Below are 23,546 nucleotides of genomic sequence, written 5' to 3' on the forward strand. Positions count from 1 at the left end.
TCATTGCTGACAGCGCCACGGGCGTGAGAACAGTCTGTCATGGCTGCAAGGGTGCAATGCCCAACTCCAGCCCATTCTTCATTTCATTGGCCCCATTTATAATTCCTTCTTAGAGGGAGGTTAGAAAAATTTGTTCCAGAAGACTACCTATAAATATGAATGTATCCTCATTTTTTCCCTAACTCTTTGGGGTTTGCAAAACTCCTGTGTATCTCAGAGAATTTGTTAACTTTCTATGCCTCAGTTTCCTGTCTTGAAGGGCATCTGCTACTTCATCCTGAAATTATGTCTTCATGGTAAAGAATCTGAGCTCAAGTGAAGCGTTGCATGGGACCCTTCGTGTCAAGGAATACGGTTAGGGATTTGTGTCTAATCCAGCCCCAAAGAGTCAGTGACAACACGTGTCCAAGAAGTGGCAAGAAGGATTTCTTGCAAACACTGGGAGAGAAACAGGACATTTCTACCCAGGGGCTGCCTGTCCAGGGATGATGAATAAAATTCTACAGATCAAGGGAAGTACAATTCAGGCATCCATTTCAGGTGGAATTTGGCCTTAGGAAGAACCGATTACAATGAGGGGCAGGACCGACACTGAGTCAGAACCCTTTCTGTCGGCGGAACGTCCAGCAGCAGGGGGATTAAAAAAGAAAAATCCCGGATAACGAGGGGCTTTACTGTGAGCATCCTCATAAATGGTGTTGCCTCACCAAGGTTTAGAGTACTGCCATCTGGGTGGCTGGCACATAAAAATACAGCTGAAATACAGACTCATTCTTTGCCTGTGGTTTGCCTTCCACCCACAGTCCCGGAAGGTCAGACGAGTATTCCTGGGACCCCTGTCCTTCTGCTGATACAAGTTCCTTTGCACTTTCTCATCCTTCTCTTAGAGTTGCAAGTGACTAAAAATGCATCACAAAACGGCAGCTTGCTCTGATTTTCCTGGTAGCCTCTTGGATGTTACCACAGGCATGAAAAGTCCCCTCGAAAGCACCGGCCCGGTTTGTAATTACCGTTCCGATCGGAGCTGGATTGCCATTCAAATGCTGCCAAAGCCAGAATGTGGCCGGTGGGTGGTGGTGGGGGGGTGAGGCTCAGGACTGGGAAGGGAGTGGAAAATGGGAAGACAGCTGGTGTTTGAAAATGTGGGAGAGACCTGGAATTCGGTGGGAGGGAGGAGGGGAAGTGTTCTGAGTGAGGCATTTCAGAGCAACGTGGCAAGAAATAAGCCTGTCTTGTGCTCCTTTAGAGGTGGTCCCAAGATCCAGGCTCTGCCCTCCAGGATTCGTGATGGCAACGGGATGGCACCTTCGCTACTTCTGAAATCTGACAAGTTCCGTGTCAAGATTGAGAGGACCTTCAAAGGCATTCCAGTGTTTGGGGTTTTAATCATTAAAAGGAAAAAAAAAAAAAAAAACCAACCGGTAAGTTCCAAAATGGCGCAAGGCTTCTTTTCCTCCATGCCACCACGGCACAGTGGTACCAGTTTGGAAACTATGACACTCCGTCCCAATATGATGGAGAGAGGAGCCATCCAGAAATTGCAGAAGGGTGAAGAGTGTGAAGGGCACAGTGTGAAGAGTGAGGTAGGGGACTGGACACGTGTAGTGGGGGCTCCTCCAAGGCATGGCTGGGAGAGCTCTGCCCACCTGCTGACAAGGAGCTTCTGTCCCCGCCAGGCTAATCGAAGGAGCAGTCTCCCCACTCAAGGGGCCCTGTTCTCTCTAACTGATGGGGTCTGGCTGCTGCACCCGGGGCGACGAAACGCTCGCTGCTGGTTGTCACTGACTAGCTGCTGAGAGAGAAGGAAAGAGAAAATTCTTATCTGGGTCCCCTGCCTACCCACCTGCACCCTGCATGGCCACTTACAAGTTCTATAAACCCTGTTTCAACACCAACGGTCTGAGGGGATGAAAATGACATGATGCTCACAGCCATATACTAAAATGTGATGTTTAAGGGAGCAAATAAAAAAATCAAGCTCTGTGGGACAAATGGCCACACGGAAGAGTAAGGACAAAGTGCTAGGGGCGGAGGGCCCACAGGGAAAGGTGAGAGGAATCACTGTGACAGGTTGCTGACAAGGACAAAAATGGGTGATGGTAACTTACTCTCTTTTTTTCTTATCTATTCTGAGGGAAGATGGGAAAAAATGGTGTCAGTATCCTCGACACATGGATATTTATAGATTTAAAGTAGTCATGTGTCTCTAGAAATATATGATGGCAGAACCAGAAAAAGTCAGAGAGCTCAGTTAGTCCATCCAAGAAACTGAGAACCCAAGAGTTTAATGAAGGGCTCAGGCCTCCCACCTGTCTAACCAATGGTGGAGATGTGCAGGCTACTTGTCCCAGTGCTGTGACTGGCACCAACTAGGGGCTGGGTGTCATGGAGAACAGAGGTCCTCGTCCCAACACCACGCTGGCTGCAAGGACTACTTTCCAAGATCTCATCAGAGCCACAAGTCCCAAATCAAGCTCTAAGAACGCCACTGTCTCATGAATTAAGGGCATTCCTCTAACTGTCAAAAAATATGCCGAGAATGTTGACCAACCTTTCTTCATTTCCATTTACAAGAGACACGATGAAACTTGTTTCAACTATTTTAGCCCGAGCTAGACCAAAGAGCTATGCGGGCAGCACTACAAGTAAGTTATGGAAGGAAACCAGAAGGACTCCTTTCCCAAAGCTTTAGTAACATGACAATCAGCCACCACGTGAAGAACCGTGGTGTGGTTGTGCTGATAAACACAGCCGTGGACCAGGTGTAAGTGCGCGCCTTCCTGTTTTTGAGCAACATCCCACAATGAAACAGTGTGGTTGCTGCTGGTATGGACTCCAGACGAAGGACGGTGCACTGTGGTGGATCATCACTCAGTAGGGCTCGATGAAAAAGGAAAGTCTTATTTAGCTCAGAAACATCACAAAGCAATTCAAGTCTCTGCCACCCTGCCTTCCTGCCCCTTCTAAAGCCAAGTTTGGGATTCCTGAGTCACGCTGCCAGCAAGAGAACACATGCTTGTCTTCCTCTGGCAAGGCACTCTGTCACTTAATCTATAGACCATGGTTTGAAGGTCTTCTAAACTGCTTAATTTTCTTTCTGAAATCAGGAGAACGAGACCCACAGAACTGGAGAAATCACATTAGTGCACAAAGAGCAACATCAAGAAATAAAACAACAGGCTTTCCTCTACCAAGAGGAGTTGATGTGTCATCTTTAGTTTATCAACGACATGACTAGAATGGGTGCTTTCTGTGACTGCCTGCTTCTATTTAGTGATTCAAGAGAGACCATTTGGATATTTTAATTAACACAGCAGAGCAAGTAACGTAAGTAACTTATTAACTTTCTTAGCTCTGACTTTTCCCTTATTGGTGACACCAAGGGGAATGTTATACCTGGCTCAATTACATGGCTTCCAAATCTAGGTCAATACCGTCCTGACTGCCACCATGTTACCCCGAGAAGCTGATTGCCACCAGATAGCCCCATCCTTTCTTCAAAATTATCCCCAAGTACTTGTTTATGCGAGCCCCCTCTCCAAGCCAAATGAGTCTGTTCATTTCTTCCATAGCCGACAAGTAGTAGTTTGGGACTCTGGGCCTTTGTTCTCCTGCTTATACTCTCCCCATCTTGGCCCAGAATTCTACTCTTCCTTCAAATCACGCCTCTCCCACGAGTGTTTCCCTGGTCATTCCAGTCCTTGCTGATCCCTCTCTCACCTGTATTTGTAATGTTGCTTCTGAAGTACTGCAAACACGCTACCTTATATGGGTCTGTATCACCCACCGGCCGGACTCCATTGGAGGGGCCCCTAGGTGTTAGAGCGAGCTCTAGGAGCTGCCAGCAGTGGGAACCCCAGACACAGTGACGGACAGATGCCCACACTCTCCTGCCATCAATGAGGTGATGCTCTGCAAGCACCCTGGCTCCTCATCAAGGACGTGTAATATCTGGACAGCTGTTAAGGGTAAAGGGTGAAGTTCAAGGTACTCAGACCCCTTTGCCTTCTCAGGCACCATGTGCACTGGGATACTTCGGATAAACAGCCCTTTTTTTCATTATTTCATCATTAGGGAGTTCATTTAAACTGAAGTAATCTTGATATTGCCAAAATTCACTATTCAGCTGAATAGCCATTTAGGCAACAGCAGTAAGAACAACAACAACAAACAACAGCCTTCACAAATTGAAGCCGATACTTCTAGCTAGAAGGAGTCTAAACTAGAGCTGAAAACAGAGAGCAGCCCTCTGCGTCTGGCTTGGGCTCCTGGACAGCACGGACCCCAGAATCGGGAGTGCCGACGGGGCGTCAGGGCTGGGCTCTCCTGTGTTCAAATTGAAACTGACCAGTAGAGGTGGGGCTGTGGCTTCTTTGTCCAAGATCCCAAATTCCAAGACCTTGCAGAGATAAGCCAGTGGTGGGGGCGGGGGGCAGGTGGGAGGGGCGGCGTCTAGCCCCAGGGTTGACAGCATCCTGGGGTCCTCTTTACAAAGACCTGCTTCACTTTCTGCCCACTGGTTGTCGGGCTCCCACTGGCTTAATCAATTAATCATTCAAATGATCCATAATTCAAGCTCCCCAAAGTCCAAGATCAACACCTAGTCTTCATCTTACTTGATTTAATAGCAACAACTGACACAAGAACTTTCTCCAACCCGAAGCACTTCCCAAGATACCACAGTGCCCTGGTTCTCTTCCTGCTTCACACGCTGCCCCCTCACAGTCCCGGGGTCTCCAGGACTCAGCCCTGGGACCTCTCCTCTCCTCCATCGTTCCCTGCACCCCCCCACCCTTGGCCATTTCATCCAGGTTCACGGCTTCAAAATACATCTGGAAGCTGTCAGCCCTCAAATACAGTCCATCCTCATGACACACGGGTTCCATACTTGTGTAAAATTGCCTCCTTGCTAAAATTTGTAGCCGCCAAATCAATGCTTGCCATGCCTTTGCAGTCACTTGTGGACGTGAGCAGAGAGGCTCCGGCTGAGTTTCTAAGGCGCACTTTCCCAGCTGAAGTCAAACAAGGCGACACTCTACTCTCCTGTTTCGACTCTCACGCTATAAACAAGTATCATTTCATGGTCTAGTTAGTGTCATGTTTTTCACATTTCTGCACATTTTGTAGATTCACAGTTTAAAACGGCCCCCAAGTGCAGTGATGAAGTGCCGTCTAGGGTTCCCAGCACAAGAAAGTGGAGATGTGCTTATAGAGAAAATATGTGGCTAGAGAGGCTTCCTTTAGGCGGAGGTTATGGGGCTGTTGGCCATGAGTTCAACATTCAGGAATCGAGACTATATATTAAATAAGGTGTCACTGAACTGAAATACATGTAAAACAATATCAGGCATCGATGAGTAGATGAAAATGCAGGGACCAGAGGCTCATGAGGAATCTGACCCTGATCTCCCCTGGTAACAGTGGGTCAGTATTTACTAGTTCAGGGTCAAGGTGATGTTACAGAACATCATTACTGTGCATAATGAGAATCGACTCTATCTTGTTGCAGACCAGATCTCTCCCCAGAACTCCAGACCTGTGTTCCAACTGCCTTCTCGACCTTGCAAACTTTTAACAAATCAAAATCCCGAGCCCCTGGTAATATTTCTGCAACCTGCTCTTTCCACAGACTTTTACTTCTCAAGTAAGGGAAACTGTACCCTTCCAGGGGCTCAGGCCAAAAGGACCTTAGAATTATCATTGATTTCTCTGTCTCTAAAACCCTGCTTTTAGTTTTTCAGAAAATCTGCATGACATTACCTTCAAATTTTATCTGGAATCTGACAAGTTCTCACTACTTCTCACTATGTCCCTCTGCCAACCTAGCCCAGACCCCACCATTTCTCACTTGGATAATTCCAGAGTCTTCTAACTGGTCTCCCTCCTTCCACCCTGACCCTGCACCCTGGCATCTCTCCTAATTCCCACTTGTCTCCTAGAAGTATCCTGGTAAGAGTCAGATCATGCCATGCTTTGCCTCAGAACCCTCCCATGCCTCCCCCAACCCCGAGTAAAAGCCATACTCTTGATAATGACCTGGTCTGCAGGTGCTCCGACTTTACCTTCTACTGCTCTCCTCTTTGCCTACCCTGCTCCTGTTGCCTCCCCCCCCAACATACCCCTGCTTCAGGGCCTTTGCACCATCCCTGGAATGCTCTTCCTCCAAATAACAATATGGCCAGTGTCTTCACTTCTATCAAATCTTGACCTCACTGTCACACTCTTAGTGTAGGCTGCCTTGATGACCTTATTTAAAATTGTAACCCCCTACACACACACACACACACACACACACACACACACACACACACCCTATTCTCTTTCTGCTTTATTTTTCTCCATAACACTTATCAATCGAAGATGTTAAGTAATAGACTTAGCTGTTTGCATACAGTCTGTCTCCCTCTCACTCAAATGTAAGCACCTTGATTGAGGGCAGGGACTTTTATCTGTTTTTCTTTTCCTTTCTACTGATGCATCCCCAGTACCTAGAACAGCAGGTAGGCACTAAATAAATAATCCTTAAGTGATGAATAATGTAGCCCTACCAGACATTATTCAACCTGCCTGTTTGCCCTCTGTCTTTCACAATACTGTTAACATTTTGAAGTCAGAAATGCTGTCCCTACATTCCTAACACCAAACCACTGAGCATGACACATAAGAGGAATTTAATAAGTGCATGCTGAATGACTGGAAGAAGAGAAGAGAGAGGAAAAATGCTAATTTTCATCATGAACCTTGGGTTTTTATCAATTTAACAAATGTCTTGCAGAGATAAATAAGATAACTCCCCCTGTAGAAAAACCTGCAGTGCAGTGGGAGACACTGATACATATGGACCCTGACGCAATGTAGTCAGAGCCATGGTGAAAAAGTGGTCAGGAAAAGAACTACAATGACAAAAGAGAGAATGGGTGTTGGGAAATCAGCCCAAAGGGGGCAACATGTAAGGTGAGTTTTGATGGCTGAATAGGAGTTTGCCATGCAGCCTGGGTGGGGGTGGGGAGGAAACAGCCCAAACTCTGCTGCTCACTGCCCAAGGTATAGGTCTACAAGGTATGAGCTCCCCAATGTAGCCTCTTCCTTGCTCTAAGAGGACTCCCCAGGCATCTCAGTGCTCAACAAATATGAATGATTGGAACAGCTACATGCCCACAGAGCTCCTCTCTCCCTCCTCACTCAAAGAAAATTCTGTATCTGACAATGGGATTACTTGATGGCTCCATTTGCCACCCTTTAGGGTAGCAACATCAAGGGCCACATCTACACATTGTTCCCAGTGCCCAGACTCATCAGCATCTGACATCTAAACAGAACCAGATCACAGGGATGACAGCCGCTTAGAAACCCAGAGAAAGTGCCGTTCCTGGGTTCTGCCAAGGCACAAAGAAGCAAAAACCCATTTGGAAAGTACTAGAGCTTTCCACTGTCAGAGCCCAATAGGAGAACAGTGTGATGCATATGTTAATATGGACACTTGTGTCAGAACATCTGCCCTGCAGCCTGAGAGTCAGCTTCTCGCAGGGGGAAGCTGGCGAGTCCCAGCAGCTCCTTGTCCCGGTGGGGGCCAGGGCCGTGGACCGCGCTGCAGACAGCAAAGCCATCCTGGCAAGGAGCCCGGACACCATGACTTCACGGGCCTTCGCATTTCCCGATTCCCCTGCTGAAACAGGCTTTTCTCCTCTGCGTCTTTGAAGAGAAAGGAGGAGAAGCACTCCTCCCCCCAAAAAATTCATTTTTATTTGCCGCTTGCCTGGGGGCTTGGACTGAACTGGAGAAATCCCACATACACACTGCACACACTCCCGCTCCCACCCCACCCCCCCGCCCGGGGCACATGTGTGCAGCTCCCAGGTGCAGTGATTCCAAGTCCCCCTCCCCCCGTTGGGTCCAGCCAGGTCCTGCTGCATCACTTCACCAGCCCAGAACCGAGAACGCGCAGGGCGCCACGCATCTCATCCAGGCCTGGGTTGTGCTGGCTTCTCTGTGAGCAGCACCATCTCCCCCTCTCTGTCCAGCACACACACCAACCAGGGACATGGTCCCCACCCATGACGCTCACAGCGCCTTTATCTCCTCCTGAGTCTGTTGCTTCCCTTCATGTTATTCTCCGTTCCCCTTGGCCAGCTCTTCTCTCCTGTCCTTTGGGCACCTTTAAATACGAGACGGTTGTGACCTAACACCCATGTTATGCCAGCACTCGAAGAGCCGAGAAGGGCCCCGGAGGTCATTTGGAGTTTCCCACAACGCCCTGGGCCCCAGGCTCGTGAGGTTTGAGGCCGGCTTGCCTCAGCCTGGCCTGAGAAGGCCGTACGATTGTACCTCAAACCAAACAGGAATGATGCCAGTCAAAGAATATTCCCTCCTCTCTTTCAGGGCGGGCTGCCTGTTCTCATGAGGAAAAGCCATCATGTTGTGTATGACGAGAATTCAGCCTTGGTCTCTGTTTTCCAAAGTCTTTTCCAACTCCCTTTCCCCCCGCTCTCAGACATTCCCAGCTTGTACCCTCTCCCCAGACTTTTCCCACTCAGGGCTTTGGCACCAAGTTGATGCCTCCGCCTGGGACACTCTGTCCCCTCACAGCCCCAAGGCCGGATGCCTCTCCACATGCAGGCAAATACCCCAGCCTCGTTCCTGTGCCTTTAGCCATCGTAATCCCCCCAGCGCCTTGCCACTCTATTGCAAGCTCCCATTTTATCTTCTTCATTTTCTTCCCCTTTTATTTTCTTCATTTTCCATTTACCAAGGCCTGAAACAACCCCATTCCTCACATCTTTGGTGTCTGTCACTCCCAACTAAAGTGTGCGCTCCATGAGGGCAGGCGCCCTGTGTGTCTCCTGCACTGCCTTCACCCCAGTGCCTAGAACAGCGGCTGGTACATAGTAGGCACCTTAGTATACATTTGCTACATGAGTGAACACATTTGTGTATATCAAAGTCTCGAAAACCAGCAAGAGCGCCCATGGCCTTTCTCCAGGGCCCCAGAAGACAGAAGGCCCTTCTCAGCATGCAAATGTTCACCTCTGCCATAGCCTTTTCTGCATTCTGAATGTTTGCTACAAAGAATGGGGGGTTCTGATTTTAGGAAAGACTTTAGTTCTTGGCTTCTCCAGTACCGATGGGGACTGGTTACTTCAAGAGTGACTTCGTCAAGGTACGAAGCAGGTTCCTCCTATCGATATTCTCTTTATGGTCGCTGCCAACTCAACATTTTACGTGTTCTACTTGTGCCTGCACCTCATCATTATCTTACCGCCTCACTGTAAATCACTTGAAAACACGGACATGTATGCAATATTTCTGGCATCAGAACCCGGGCATTCATCCAAATCAACTCCAGGCCTCCACTCAGGCCCACACCCAAATTAGACAGGATTTCTCCCCAACTATTAAAAGGTTTCAGGGGAAACTGCTTCTCTTCTAACTCATTCCAATGTCTCTCAGCCTTTTTATTCTCCCCTCAAGGGGAACGAAGACAGTTGTGATCCTGTGCCAGGCTCAGGTGCTTTAAGACAGACAAATTGGACCCGGACACACACACTGCGCTTACCAACATAGCCCGGGGTCCCACAGGCTGTGGACATCACATCTCCTTTGCCCTCCATTTTTGACAATCCAAAGTCACTGATCATTATTTTGGATTCCTCATCTTGACTGTAGTACAACAGATTCTCAGGCTGGAAGGAAAATAAGAAAAAAAAAACGGACAAAGTGTGTTTAAAGCTGGCTTCATTGTGGGACACTCACCAAGCCACGAAATCTTGTTTTTTTTTTTTAATTTAAATTCAATTAGCCAACATATAGTATATCATTAGTTTCAGATGTAGTGTTCAATAATTCATCTGTTGCGTATAAAACCCAGTGCTCATCACATCACGTGCTCTCCTTAATGCCCATCACCCAATTACCCCATCCCCCAACCATCTCCCCTCCAGCAAGCCTCAGTTTGTTTCCCATAGTTAAGAGTCTCTCATGGTTTTTCTCCCTCTCTGATTTCTTTCCATTTAGTTTTCCCTCCTCCCCCTATGATCCTCTGCACTGCTTCTTATATTCCACATATAAGTGAAACCATATGATAATTGCCTTTCTCTGATTGACTTATTTCAGTTCTTAGCATAATACCCTCCAGTTCCATCCACAATGATGCAAATTATAAGTATTCATCATTTCTGATGAAGCCATACAATCTAATCACAGTTTAAGAACATGCTTGACCTTCAGACATAGTAAATGCATTAAGAAAAGCAGTGTTTAGTAAGAGCGATGTCGAGGACCCTGCACAGTATTGGACACTTAGAGGTTTTCAGGAAATGTGAGTCCCTTTCCCTTATCAGTACTTTGTCTACTTAAAACAGTGTACCTTATATTGAGGCAGCCTCGCATACCTCTCAGACTTGTCAGTTTATTTCTTGGGCTGAGGGAGAGGGGTTCCCCAGAAATGACATGACTTCTACAGGGGCTCTTCTGTTCCCTTTTTCTGACCCTTGTTGGCAACCTCTCTCTAGTCCAAGGGTCTCTCTTCCCACCCTTGGTAAAGTCCCATGTCTTGCCATTCTGGCAGATGCGTCCCACTTTCCCCTCTCCTGAGCCAGCGGACACCCCCGCCCCCCGCCCCGCTCACTCTGCTTCCTGGGAAATAGAGGGATGTCATCACGGAAGACCCAGCACTTCGTAGCCACGTGTCCTTGAGTACCCTGAGCTTCTCTTTGCCTTTCTGGAAAACATGGGTTGCGGTGGTTCTTCGTTTGCTTCCCGGAAGAATACATGACAGAGCTTAGCTCGACATGTGGCAGAGGTGTGATCACAGTTCCTGTCCCCACTAACGTTCTGCACCTCAGGGGCACCTCCATGGCGGCTCCATAGGAGGGGCCAAGGGGAGGCAATGCAGGGGTGCAGCAGGGAGACAATGAAGCTAATAAACCTTCATTGCATAGTGTTTTATGAAAAATTGGGCTATCATTCTTAGCAAAAAAGAGAGAGAGAGTGGAGCTCAGGGAGCCTGAGGGAGATGTTCCAGCCTCTGGGGCCGGGCCAGTTCTGCCCGGACGGAGCCTGAACACAGAAGGGCTGTCTCAATTCATGGTGTTGTCCCTGAGGGAGATAATGTTGAGGATTGACACCTCTCCTGTTCCCCTACTAGGAAAATTCCGAAGATTGACCCAGCAAATAAGCAAATCACTTCTCTCCTTTACATTAAACCTTAAGGGAAACACAACAGGACGACTCGGAACTGGGGAAGCCACTTCCCCTCACTGTTTCTTGTCTGGCTCTTCTCTCATCCCCAAGAGTGAAGCAAAAGCGTCTCTTGTCAGTGGTTTGTGGTGAATCTTTGGTTCCTGAGTGTTGAATGTGAGGAGCCATTCTCTCATAGGGTGACTAGGGTTATTTCGAAAAGTGGTTCTGGGCCTGGCTGCCCAGCAGAATCACCTGTGACAGCACAAAATGTCTGCATGTCTTCTTCAGCGGATTTGAGATGGACCCAGGCCTCTGGATGTTAGAATCCACGGGGGGATTCTGATGTACAACCACTACTGTGAGGAGATTCTGAGAACTGTCTAAGACCCCGTCCTTGACCAAACTGTAGTCAGCCCTCTTCTTGATTAGGCCTCGACCTTGGCCTTCTGTGTCCTTCCTGTCTTGCCGGGCCTGCATAGTCCAGTCTTAGCAAGAATCCTGCTGAGTCAGCAGAGGAAGAATTCCCTCACCCTTGATATGTGGCCAAGTTCTTTACCTCCCACCTTGGATGTCATTTAAAAAAATGTATTCAGACACTTGGTAAAGACAGTAAGGAAAACTTTATTCAGGGGGACCACTGCCATGGGGTTCTACAGTTGAAGAGGAAGAGTGGACTCAGGTCCTAATATAATAAGGACAAGTGGAAATTTATACCGAAGAGCAGGGGGAGGGTCAGTGGATGGAAAATTACTAAGAGGGAATGTCAAGGGTGGGGGGACTGTGGCTACAGCCATCTCAGAGGATCCTTGTTGAAAAGCAAGCCAGGGTGGGCAGATATGGAGGGGGGAGGGTAAGGAATCCGATCAGATCGCAAGGGTGGGGGATGTTCACCAAAGTGACTCAGTGGGATTCTTGCTCAGCCTGGACTACATGGGCAGAGCCAATGGGCTAAGGACAGAGCCCAAGGATGGAGCCTGGTCAGAAAGAAGACTCAGGAGGGGCTGAACTCAAGTTTGGTCAAGGGAGAGAGTCTACCAATGTCTAAGAGTTTCTTGGCCAGCCTTTAGCAAGAACCTGCTATCCTTGGCATCCCCTTCTTAGCAACTTTCTATCTACGACCCTCGTTCTGCTCAAAGGCTATAAATCCCCACGTGTCCTTGATGAACTTAGAGTTGAACCCAATGCTCTCCCTTATTGTGATATTCTTGCAGTAGCCTTAAATAAAGTCTTCTTTAGTTTAAAAAGTGTCAGAATAATTTTTTTTAACAGAACCCAAAAGAAAAAAATACTATCCTTCATCCAAACTCATAATGCGAGAAGGAATGGCACTTAACATTCACGGTGACATTAATTCCGTGGATGAAGCATGCAGTTAGAAGAAAATCAAATGTATGCTTGAGGGTGTTCTCAAGGAGTTGGAAGAGAGAATAAAATGGGCCAATCAATAATCGAAATAAGAATAGTGCTTAAAAAATGGGGTGAAATAATCTCATCAAAAGGTGCACATGGTCCATGATGAACAGTACGGATCTGATCATGGGGCAGAGAGGACTTTTTTTAAGGTTTTCTGATTTTTAATCTTCCTGACCCAGTACTTCTGCGGCTGAACAGCTAAGTAAGGAGTGGGAAGCCAGTGACCTCAGGCTACTCAACAAGGCTGCCTCTAGGCAAGAGATTGCCATGGGGCCAAATACCCCTCCTTATACATTCTTCCTCCAGGGGATACATTAGGGTCAGCAAAGCACTCTTTTGCAGGACAATTACCAAGGAGGGTTCAAGAAACTGGTCATTCACAGCCTAGATCAGTACTTGTCCACAAGCATCTCCTGGCTTAGTAAAGATGGTGGGGCTTTTTCTTGAGGGGAGGTGGGGAAGAGGAAAGTGGGAGAGAAGACAGGCCCAGGGGTACCCGGATGGAGGCCCCCAGTTGGCAGTAGGAGGGCTCGGTCAGGCAGGAGGCCCAAGGGGGATCCGGCAATTCTGCCTGGGGTCCCAAGAAGCCCAGGATTCACCCCCCAAAAAATAATGTCCTTTATTTTATGACATCCTTGCAAGACAACAGGTGGCCAATGCTGGAGTTGGAAAGTCAATACCAACCCTTTAATAGTTCACGTAACAAGCTTTTAAAAGGTCTGAATCAACAGTTCCTACAAAGTTAATGTTATACACAATCACTCTCCTAATTCAGTGATTCCCAACTGGGAGCAATTTAGCACCCCAGGGGACATTTGGCAACGTCTTTGGTTGTCTCGGCTATAGGAGTGGTCCTGGGTTCTAGTGGGTAGAGGTCAGGGATGTTGCTCAGCATCCTACAATGCACGGGCCAGCCCCCCACAACAAAGAACATCGTGCAGGGGCTGAGAAGCCCTATCCTGATCTGAGGGAGCTGCAGTGGACATTTCCTGCCTCAGTCCCTTGTTTTGAAAAAAAGACAACTGATTGTCTCTAGTAGCTTCCTGGGGCAAGAAGACACAAGACTACTTTTCTGGAGGAAGGGGGAGGAGGTGTATTCGCACGTGAGGGTGCAGTGGTATCCCAGATCGTGCCCTAATCTTAAACTGACCTCATCATGTTCTTGGCCCTGGAGCATACACTTTGTTTTCATTTTTCTCAGATGTTTATGAAAATTTAATAACCCTAGCCCAACTTCTGCCATGTAGCTCAAACTACTTTGTGCCTCTGAAAAGCAGCGACAAAAGGTCCCAACATGGCACTATTCTTTCCACAGTGATCAGCCTGGCAGTCTCACAGCTGCCGGGGCTGGGAGCCTCCAATCCTTCTCTGAAAGCACTGTGTGGGCAGAAAAAGCAGTTTCTCCTGTGCAGCCCATCTGCCTTCCAAAGGGGGAATACACAGTGCCCCTCGAGGAATGTTCTCTATGTAGGAATGCCCATCATGGGACACCTCTGCGGTCAGTCACCACGTTAACTTGTTCAGAGAGCTGCCTCCTGTGTTCTAGAAGCAGGGAATCAGCATTTGGTGAGGGCACCAGACAGCTGAGCAGGCGCCACAGCCTGGCATAGAGAGGCCAAGTGGGCTTAGCCCTCTCAAGGGCCTCTAGGTCCTGAAGATTAACCAACGGGGCTCACAGCCCATTGCAACTCTCAAGAAGCCTGCAAAAGGCAAAAGCTGTAAGGACTCCATCAACATTCCCAAATACCCTTGTCTGGCAGTTCTCTAAGAATATTCCCAGGGTAATATCAGCATCACCTGTAAACCCCTTAGAAATGCGAGTTCCCGGGGCCCACTGCAGACCCACAGCATCAGAACCTCTGGGGTGGGGCCAGACAATTCTGACATAGGCTAACATTTGGGAGCCACTCCCCTAGTTGCTGGAAAATACCACAGAGAAGAAGAGGAGAAAACTTCACAGTGAGACCTTACGAAAAGAAAAGCTATACCATTTATTCACACCCAGTACTAGATAATGGGCAGATACTGAAGAGCTGTTTTAAAAAAGGCTTCTGGTTTGTTCTTTAAATTGGTTTAGATTTCACATAGTCATGCAGAGCATGGCTTCACTGCAATAAAATCCCTGTGTTTATGAGGTGAGTGCAGGTATGTGGGCTGGAGTGGAGTTTCTGTCTTTACTGGTGCAGTGAGCTCTAGGGCCTGGGCCCGTGGACGCTGTAGAAGGAAGCCTCAGTCCAGCCTTCATTGCTTTTTGCTGTTCCTCCAATCAATATGTTCGCTACCTACCCTTGCTGGCGTATGTTTGATATCTACCCTTCAGTATCTATACTGACCGGGGAGGGATGAAATGCCAAGGTGCCCGATGAAGGCCCCGATCCTTCAGTGGTACTGGGTGAAGGGTCAGTATACCAACTCTTCATCAAGAAAAGATAACACTGTAACCTAAAGAACACCGGGGGAAGGCTGTGATCGTAGGTCGTTCAACCTGTTTTTCTGGATAACCTTCCATTTGTCTTCTTCCGTCATGCCCTCTATGTACTCGCTTCCTTTCTTTTACTCAGGGTGGTGTGCCGAAATGGGGCCAGAACTGGGGGAAGACTGTGAAGAACTGCACTGGGAGAAAGGTTTTCATGGCCAGTAGGTCCTGAACAAAATTACCTTTCAGGTCGGCTTGAAGCAAGACACCACCTACCTCCCTGGGGCCCTTTGGCTCTAATGTGGTTATAAAATCTCGCAAATGATGGTGAGTGTCATTGATCTACATCATCTTTCTTTGGGTCCCAAAGGCCCTGACAACTAACAGTACACAAATGTCCACCATTCATTCCACCCATATCGCCATGAAGGCAACCTCATCCATTTTCTGGAGCTGATCCTCTTGGACAGATGCATTGTGGGTGGAAGAGTGGTCGCGGAGGATGTTGCTAAGTGACGGCCTTACCTTGAGGTCCCTGTGGACAATGCCCATTCTATGGAGATAGTAGACAGCATCCAAGACTTGGCGGATCAGAGTGCTGGCATCTTTCTCTGTGTAAAATCCTTTCTCCACTATCCGATCAAACAGCTCTCCGCCGGATACACTGTTTTTTTTTTTTTTATTTAAAAAAAAGAACAAATAAGAAATTTGAGGGGACCTGTGAAATTGTTCAGGGAAAGCCATCAATAAGAGATTTCAATATGACAAAAGAACCAAACTTTATTTCCAAATAAATTCCTTTTCAGATTTAAGTTTTGCCCCATGTATTCCCCAGAAGCTATACCAGGGAAGCGTTTCTATGTCGTGATGGTATGAGTATCCAGAATGAAATAAAGGCAATACAAATAAACCAGGGCTCATGGACTAGCCAGGACTGAGAAGTCTCTTCTGGCCTTTACTTCCATCCTGCTATGACAATGTAAAGTCAGAACAACTTTCTAGAATATTGGCATCATCAGATATAGGGAGATGGTGGATAGAATGCCTCCTTCACATAAGGAATTATCCTTAAAGGTCTGGAGGGTAGGGAGAATGGGGGGCAGCATTGTGGGCAAAGCAGTGAATAGCCAACAGGAATGTTTGGGTTCTTGACCAAGTTCTGCTCCTAATATGGTGAGGGCATGGGTGTTCCTTGAATCTCGGACCTCAGTCTTTTTATCTGTAAAATAAAGGGGTTAATCTAGTCAACCATATCCAACAGAAGGTAGGGGCATGCCCTCGGAGGCATCAGAACCTGAAAGCCAATTGTGATTTACAAAAAAAGGAAGAGGCACAACACACCATTACCTTGTTTAACACTGATTTTTTATGACAATATTTATTTTTAATTTGTTTTGAAATTCATGCTGCACTATACGTTTTCTTTGTGTTTACTGTGTTTGTTATTTATTGTATTTATTGCCTAGATTGGCAAAGGTCAAACAAGCCATGGTGGACAGGCCCCAGCTCCGATATTTGCTGTCGCTTTGAGTTTAACGAAGTAACAGAGCTGCACAAATCTAACTCGGAACAATCTCCCAGCCTAGCCTTCCAACCCGCAGAATATATACTCCTCCAAGAAACACAGTGCTTCTTTCAAATAATTACACCATCTTGGAAATCAGCTTCAAGGGATATATTAACACCATTTTCCTGTATAAAAAGAAAGAGAATTTCCAAAAGCAAAATGAAGATGATTTATTTGAACTGTTAAAATCATACAACAGTTTCCCAAACAACTTTTACAGCTTTCATAGATATAGTAAAAGACATGCCCTAGCAGTAACACACACACACACACACACACACACACACACACACACACACAGAGCTCTGATTCATTTTCAGCAAGTCATGGCAATTAATGGGCAATAGCTGATCCACCAAAACCTTCCTTTTAAAAAACCAATAAAGAAAACCAGTTGTGGCTATAAAAGGCCTAGGTGTTCAAGTGTCTCCCATTACCGAGAGTCATTCTAAGCGATGTTGTGTTTGGATAATGTCTTGTTTCCAAAGCAAACTGAAAATCAAGATAAGGAAAGGAAAGACTTTCAGGAGCAATAAGCAATTCAGAGAGTGAACAGAATGGAGACATCAGGGCAAAACTACCTTTTGATGACCAGGTTGTCTAAATGGTCCATCCTTAAGTAAACCCAGATCCCAAGACCTCCCGCTCTCAGCAGCAGGACATCAAGCTCTCACCAGGCTTCATGTTTTCAGATCCTTCTTGCCATGAGTTCCAGTGGAAGAACTCTGTAGACCTTGAGGGTCTACTACAGAACCTGTCTGTGTTCACTTCAGTTGATCATCTCTTCAAGCATTCATTTAAGACTCCCTGGGTGCCCGCTAGGGGCCACCTACCGTGCCCTGTGGATGTCAATCCTGGCAGCATTAGCTCTGAAGGAGGAAAGGTCTGTTTGGATTCTGCCCCTCTTCCTCCTCTGCTGTCCACCCACATTCCAATCATGGCACCCCTTCCAAGTGCTCCCATGCTTTCTTACCACTGGTCTGCCTGCCGCTCACATCCTCTGTTCTGCAGGCTACTGGAAGAGCTCAGGCAGGAATGCTCATCCCCTGACCGCCCCCACCTCCCACCCTGAGTACTCTGCGACCCACCTTTGCCAGATTCTCTCCCTCCTTCAAAACTGATCTCTCCTGCTTCCCATTCTCTCAAAGTCCTCCCTTCTCCTATGTGATCTATAAGGTATTAATAGATCCTATTGAATCAAGTATTTGTCCTCCGATAGGGCAGCTATGCAGTAAGAACTGAAGCATCAGAGTCGAAGTGTAATTGTAACTGTAGCACGTTCTGTCACAGTCTCCATGCTCCGCACATTTGATATTTCAGTTCTGAAATTTCAAATTGCACCAGGGCTTTCTTCTGAAAGGGCTCAGAAAGTATTTGGTTTCTTTAGAAACCAAGGCAGAGGGGAGAAGTCAAAAAACTTGCCAATAAAAAAAAACCCATAAGGATACTCATAAAAATGTCTTAAAATTTGCAAATCACTGTATACTTTTCAAAAATCTCCTCAAGCATACACTTCAAATGGCTACTGTTAAGTACTAATAACTGTTTATGCGCCCTCCCATATTCATGTGAAGCCCTAAGCCCCAGTGTGATGGCATTTGGAGATGGGGTCATAGGCAGGTATTTAGGTTTAGATGAGGTCAGGAGAGTGGGGCCCTCATGGTGGGATTAGTGTCTTTATAAGAAGAGAAACCAGAGTCCAGTCCAGTTCTCTCCTCTCCTCTCCCCCCCCACCGCCATGTGAGCACACAGCAAGGAGAAGGCCACCTGTAAGTCAGGAAGAGTCCTTAAAAGGAGCCAAATCAGTTGGCACCTTGATTTTGGATATGCCAGACTCCAGAACTGTGATGTCTGTCATTTAAGCTGCCCTGTTTCTGGTATTTTGTTATGGCAGCCTGAGCTAAGATACCCACTTATTTTGAAAACCATCTGTGAACCACCAGAATCCCAGAATCACTGATGGGGAAGTAAGTTTAGAATTGTGGTGAGGGGTGTGTCTCATTTTCAGGCCTGCAGATCATGAATAGGTTGGGTGGTTTGGCTGCTGAGCTGACTGACAGGTTGCCTTCTTCAATCAATATCCTTTTACATCACGTTTCCCAAGTGCATGGTTTACAGCTCCATGTTAGAAATGGAGTACCCCAATGAGAGCATGCCAAGCACTGGGACGGAGTTAGAAGGGTCAGGGATCAGGTGATGGGGAAAAAGGAGTAGAACCATCATGACAGATCAACAAATAAAATTAATTACTGGTGGCTATGGGAGAGAGGTTCACTGTGGGGGGGAGTATAGATGTAGAAAGAAACCGGCTATTGGGGTGCCTGGGAGGCTCAGTGGGTTAAGCATCTGACTCTTGGTTTCAGCTCAGGTTGTCATCTTACGGTCATGGGATCGAGCACCACACCAGGCTCAGCACAAAGTCTGCTTCAGATTCTCTCCCTCTGCCCCTCCCCTCCTCTCTTAAATAAATAAATTAAATTAAATCTTAAAAAGAAAGAAAGAAACTAGCAATTAAAGAGGAGAGGACAGACATCATTCAAAAATTCTCTATTCTTCTTATTTTAAACTTTTCCATTAATTTAGAACAACCTGTCTTTGCTTTGAACTTGGGTTTGCTCAGTCTCTGATCTTCCATGTCTATTACATTGTCCTGCTATCCCTGCATGTGAATTTTAAATATGCAAATATGAAATTGCAACAAAATTTCAGTTTATTTGTAAAATTTTAAGTAGTGCAAATCTCTTCAAATTAAAGAATCATTGTCAAGAAACATAATTTCAACGCTGCTGGATCAAGTACATGGTAAGTTCTGATTCCACCACAGCATACTGCGACATAACTGAGTCAGCGTACCATGTACCCACTGTTAGTACTGGGTAGACCAAGCCATTCTTTACATGCACTTGAACTTCTCCATGCAGTTTCCATAGATGTTATCCCCTTGTTTTAAAATTCACTGATAATTATAACTTAAAAAAATTTTTTATCTTACAACAATTTCTACACATTCATTAAAAGACAGTACTTGTGCTAATGCTGAAAAATGGGCTCCAAAAACCTGCTCCTCTAGAAGTTAGGTATAATAAAATATGAAGAAGGCTGCAGGAAACCAGGATATGTCACCCCAAAATATACCTCCTTGACATAAAATTTACTTTGAGCTGCAAGCAATTAAGAAGCAGTAAATGCAAGAAAAATATTCCCCCTCTTTTGTCTAAAGGCAAGAAATAAGTTCTCCTTTTATTGGAGACAGACTCTATCAGCTCACAGACTGCATCAGGGAATGTACAAACAAACCTCATTCAACTAACCTTTTAGCTCCCTAGACTCCTCACCATTTACCATCCCTGGCCCAAACCCCTCTGCGTTGTCAATCCTTCGCAAATTTATCGTTTGTGTAAAAGGTATAGAAGCTTCCAGCTCTGATCACTCCACCTAGGTCTTCATTCTCTGGGGAAGGATCCCAAGTAACTGCCAAACTTCATTAACATGTGTGTTTTCTTCCCACTAATCTGTCTTTGTCCATTTCATCTTCAGAGCTAGCCAGGGACCTGAAGAGGGTCAAGGAAAACCTTTTTCTCTCCCTCAAAGGCCAAACAGTATAAGGCTGTACTGCTAATTTTAGAGAGCAGTCTGAGAAATACTAGCAGTAATGCTGAGATAATAATAAGTAGTGTTATAGCAAATATGCCTTGAAATTTACAAAGACCGTTGTTACCTAACTAGACAGCAAGAGTAGAAAAGAGCTGGGGACACGGCTGCGAAGCAAGGTGGCCTTTGTGTGCCCCAGAGCAACGCTGGTTATAAATGTGTTTTTCCAGAACCATCTCCCCCATTCACATGTAGTCCTAAGAGGAAGGATGAAATATGCAGGATGTGATTGAGAGAGGCGGCGACAAATCCTCCTTTAATAATAAAAACATCTTTTTTTTCTTCGAATTCAGTTTCACAATATCTTCCTGGCTCAATCGGTTCAGAAAATTCCAAAACACAAACGCATGCCTCTCCACCTCATGGACCAGATCAGTGTAACTCCTGGTGTTCCATTATACTTCAATTCTGGCTATTTTGCCTTCTCGATGTCTGGGTGTTACAGACTGACTGGTGTTCCACCCACTGATTTCAGATGTGGAGATCCTAACCCCTCGTACATTTCAGAATGTGACCATATTGGAGGTGGGGTCTTTAAAGAGGTAATTATGGTTCAATAAGGTCAGATGGGTCCAATATGATGGGTGTCCATATAAGAGAGAAAGAGAGAGAGAGAGACCAGAACGTGAGCACACAGATATAACACTATGGGAACACAGAGAGAAGATGGCCGCCTATAAGCCAAGGAGATGGGCCTCAGGAAAAACCAAATCTGCCAACCCCCTGAACTTGGACTTTCTGTCGTTAAGCCCCCCAGTCGGTAGCATTTTTGTTAAAGCATCCCTAGCAAAGTAATAGACTGGGCAATATAAAGGATACCCCATAATCATATAGGGGATCTTTGAATTACATTCTCTTCTTGTGTTTTACAAGATTTATTGGGGGTGGTTGGGTGGGACAGTTTCTTCTACTGTATTTGCATTCTATGCTTTGTTTAATCATCAAATCATCAAATAATCTTGTATCAAGCCAAATATGTTGTCCCTGTTTCCAAGGGACACATCGTCTACCATGGCAGGGGTGGGGTGGGGACTAAGACACACAGACAGGTAAGAACAGTGTAGATGGTTCTGACGCTGGGGGGTAGGGGGGGCCGATGAAGGTGCTTTGGAAAATCCCAGAAAGACACCTAGAAGGGCCCCAGGGACAGGGCAGGAGAAGGAGAGTCTGAGCTGTCTTAAAGGACGCGTTATATTTAGTCAAGTGGAGAAAAGCCCAGGGGGCAGGCAGACCCCAGTAATTTGGATTGTCATGAAAGGAGTCTCTGGTGAACGAAATATCTTCGGGGGAATACAGTCAGTGAGAGAGGATTCCCAAAGGCAGGGAAGACTTGAGAGAACCGAGTTAAGAGGAAGGGCATGACAGGTGGGAGAAGAGGGTGGAGGCAGGAAGGAACAACATATGTACAGCAGGCTGACTTATCTGGAAAATGCACCTGGTGAGGATGAAGTCACATCATAAAGGATTCTGCAAATAGAGCCTTGGACTCGGATGGGCTGCAGGGGAAGACAGCAAATTCTAAGCTGCCCGGGATCTAAGGTGACCCACTTCAGAGAGGGATGCTGCGGAAGGAGTGACTGTGTGTGGGTGTGGGTTTGGGGTGAGGGGCGTGGTGGGCCAAGGGCCCTTTCTGAGGTGTGCATGCTGTCTTCCAACAACGGTCTGTTGTTGTCATCCTGGAGGCCCACAGCTTTTAGATTCTCGGCCCCGTAGCCTTCCTGCCACCCTCAGAGGTGCTCACAGGAGCAGACCCATTCCTCCAAACCCTTGTTGGCCAGCTCTGCTGTGTGCACTGATTTCCACCCACCCAAGCAACAACTTTCATTGCTTTCCATGGAGCCTCAGGGAATCCTTGGAATCATCTTCTCTCTCGGTTTCCAACTACGCCCCTTCAGTTCCCAGCCGGCTGCCCCTCGAGGTGGGCCAGGGAAAGTGTGGTTATGGCCAAAACCATGGAAAAGAAACAACTAAAGGCATTTTAATTGTGTATGGGAAACTTGCTTGCCGACACCCTGATAAAGAAATTCTACTTCTGCATTACTCGTGAGGAAAGGACCAGAGGATTTGTTGAGAAATTATTAGCATGTTCAAGGTTTTGAGAGAAAATAACTCCTCTGTTCTAACTCAAAGCACCTGTTCATGTTTCAATAGAGATAATTAGAAATCATTTTTAGGTTTTTGTATTCCAAGAAAGCCAAGCATATCTTATTCCTCTTGAATCCCCAGGATCTACGACTATTGTATTCCAGTGGGAAAGGAAGAGAAAGAAAAGAAAGAAATCCACAAATAAAGAAATGGAAAACATTCAGGGTCCAAAATGTGGTTCAGAGAACCGAAACAAGCCTGAGATGAGTGGTGTAACCCTTTTTGAGCAGGCTCCAGGACCTGCCTCACCCCTGGATGACAGGAAAGAGCCAGCTGAGGGACTGTGGAGGGGAAGAGCTTCTGGGCAAAGGGGTGAGCCAGTCCCAAGATCCTGAGGACAGCAAAGGTCTTAACAGTATTTGGGGATCAAAAAAAGGTCAGCAGTGACTGCAGTCTTGTGGGCAATGGGTAGAATGGTTGAGAAAGAGGAAGGCCCAGATCATATGGCACCACATGTGACAGATTGAATGTTTGTGCCCCACCCCCCTCGATTCATATGTTGAAAACCTAATCCCCAATGTGATGGTATTTGGGGGTGGGGTCTGTGGGAGGTCATGGGGCCATGAGGGCTCTCACTGGCACCCAACTATGCTGGTGCTCTGATCTGGGACTTCCAGGCTCCACAAACTGTGAGACATCAATTTCTACTGTTTATAAGCCACCTGTCTATGGTCCTTTGTAATGGCAGCCCAAATGGACTAAGGCACAATGCAAATGAATGTTCAAACAGGGTGTGTTTTTTCCACCTTTGGTAAGAAATCATTAGAAGGTTTTCAGTTGAGGGACAGGTGAACTTATATTTTTTCATGATCACGCTGGCTGCTACGTGGAGAATGGGTTGTAGAGGCAAGAGTGATTACAGGCAGATCACTGAAGAGCTACCGCGGCCATATCCGGGTGAGAGAGGAGGGTGGTTCAGCCTGGGGAACACTGGAACTAGAGAGAAGTGGACACACGTGGGGTACGTTTTGGAGACGCAGTAGACAAGACTCACTGATAAGGCTGACATGGGCATGCAGGAAAGAGAAGAATCAAGAATGCCTCCTAGATTTTTGGCTTGAGACACAGCCAGGTGGTAGCACCATTATTTGAAATGGGGCACCTGGTGAAAGAACAGGTTTGGAAGGGTTAGAACAGCACTGACCACCAGAACTTCCTTCAATGACCGAATGCTTT

General features: G+C 46.7%; 1 protein-coding gene across 7 annotated transcripts in view; it reads right to left on the minus strand.

Moving 5' to 3' along the window:
- The window catches only part of CAMK1D (calcium/calmodulin dependent protein kinase ID), a 500,660-nt gene that overhangs the window by 48,952 nt on the left and 428,162 nt on the right, over positions 1 to 23,546 (minus strand). For all 7 annotated transcript variants that reach the window (XM_073879923.1, XM_025853468.2, XM_025853467.2 and 4 more), the window contains 2 exons: positions 15,533 to 15,671; positions 9,554 to 9,680 (listed from right to left, as the gene is read on the minus strand). In XM_073879923.1, coding sequence (XP_073736024.1) covers positions 9,554 to 9,680; positions 15,533 to 15,671 — 266 coding nt within the window. The remainder of the gene's footprint in view (positions 1 to 9,553; positions 9,681 to 15,532; positions 15,672 to 23,546) is intronic.

Source organism: Callorhinus ursinus, unplaced genomic scaffold (genome assembly GCF_003265705.2).
Source record: "Callorhinus ursinus isolate GAN/ISIS: 27379988/994484 unplaced genomic scaffold, GSC_fseal_2.0 scaffold36, whole genome shotgun sequence".
In the NCBI taxonomy this organism is placed as follows: Eukaryota; Metazoa; Chordata; class Mammalia; order Carnivora; family Otariidae; genus Callorhinus; species Callorhinus ursinus.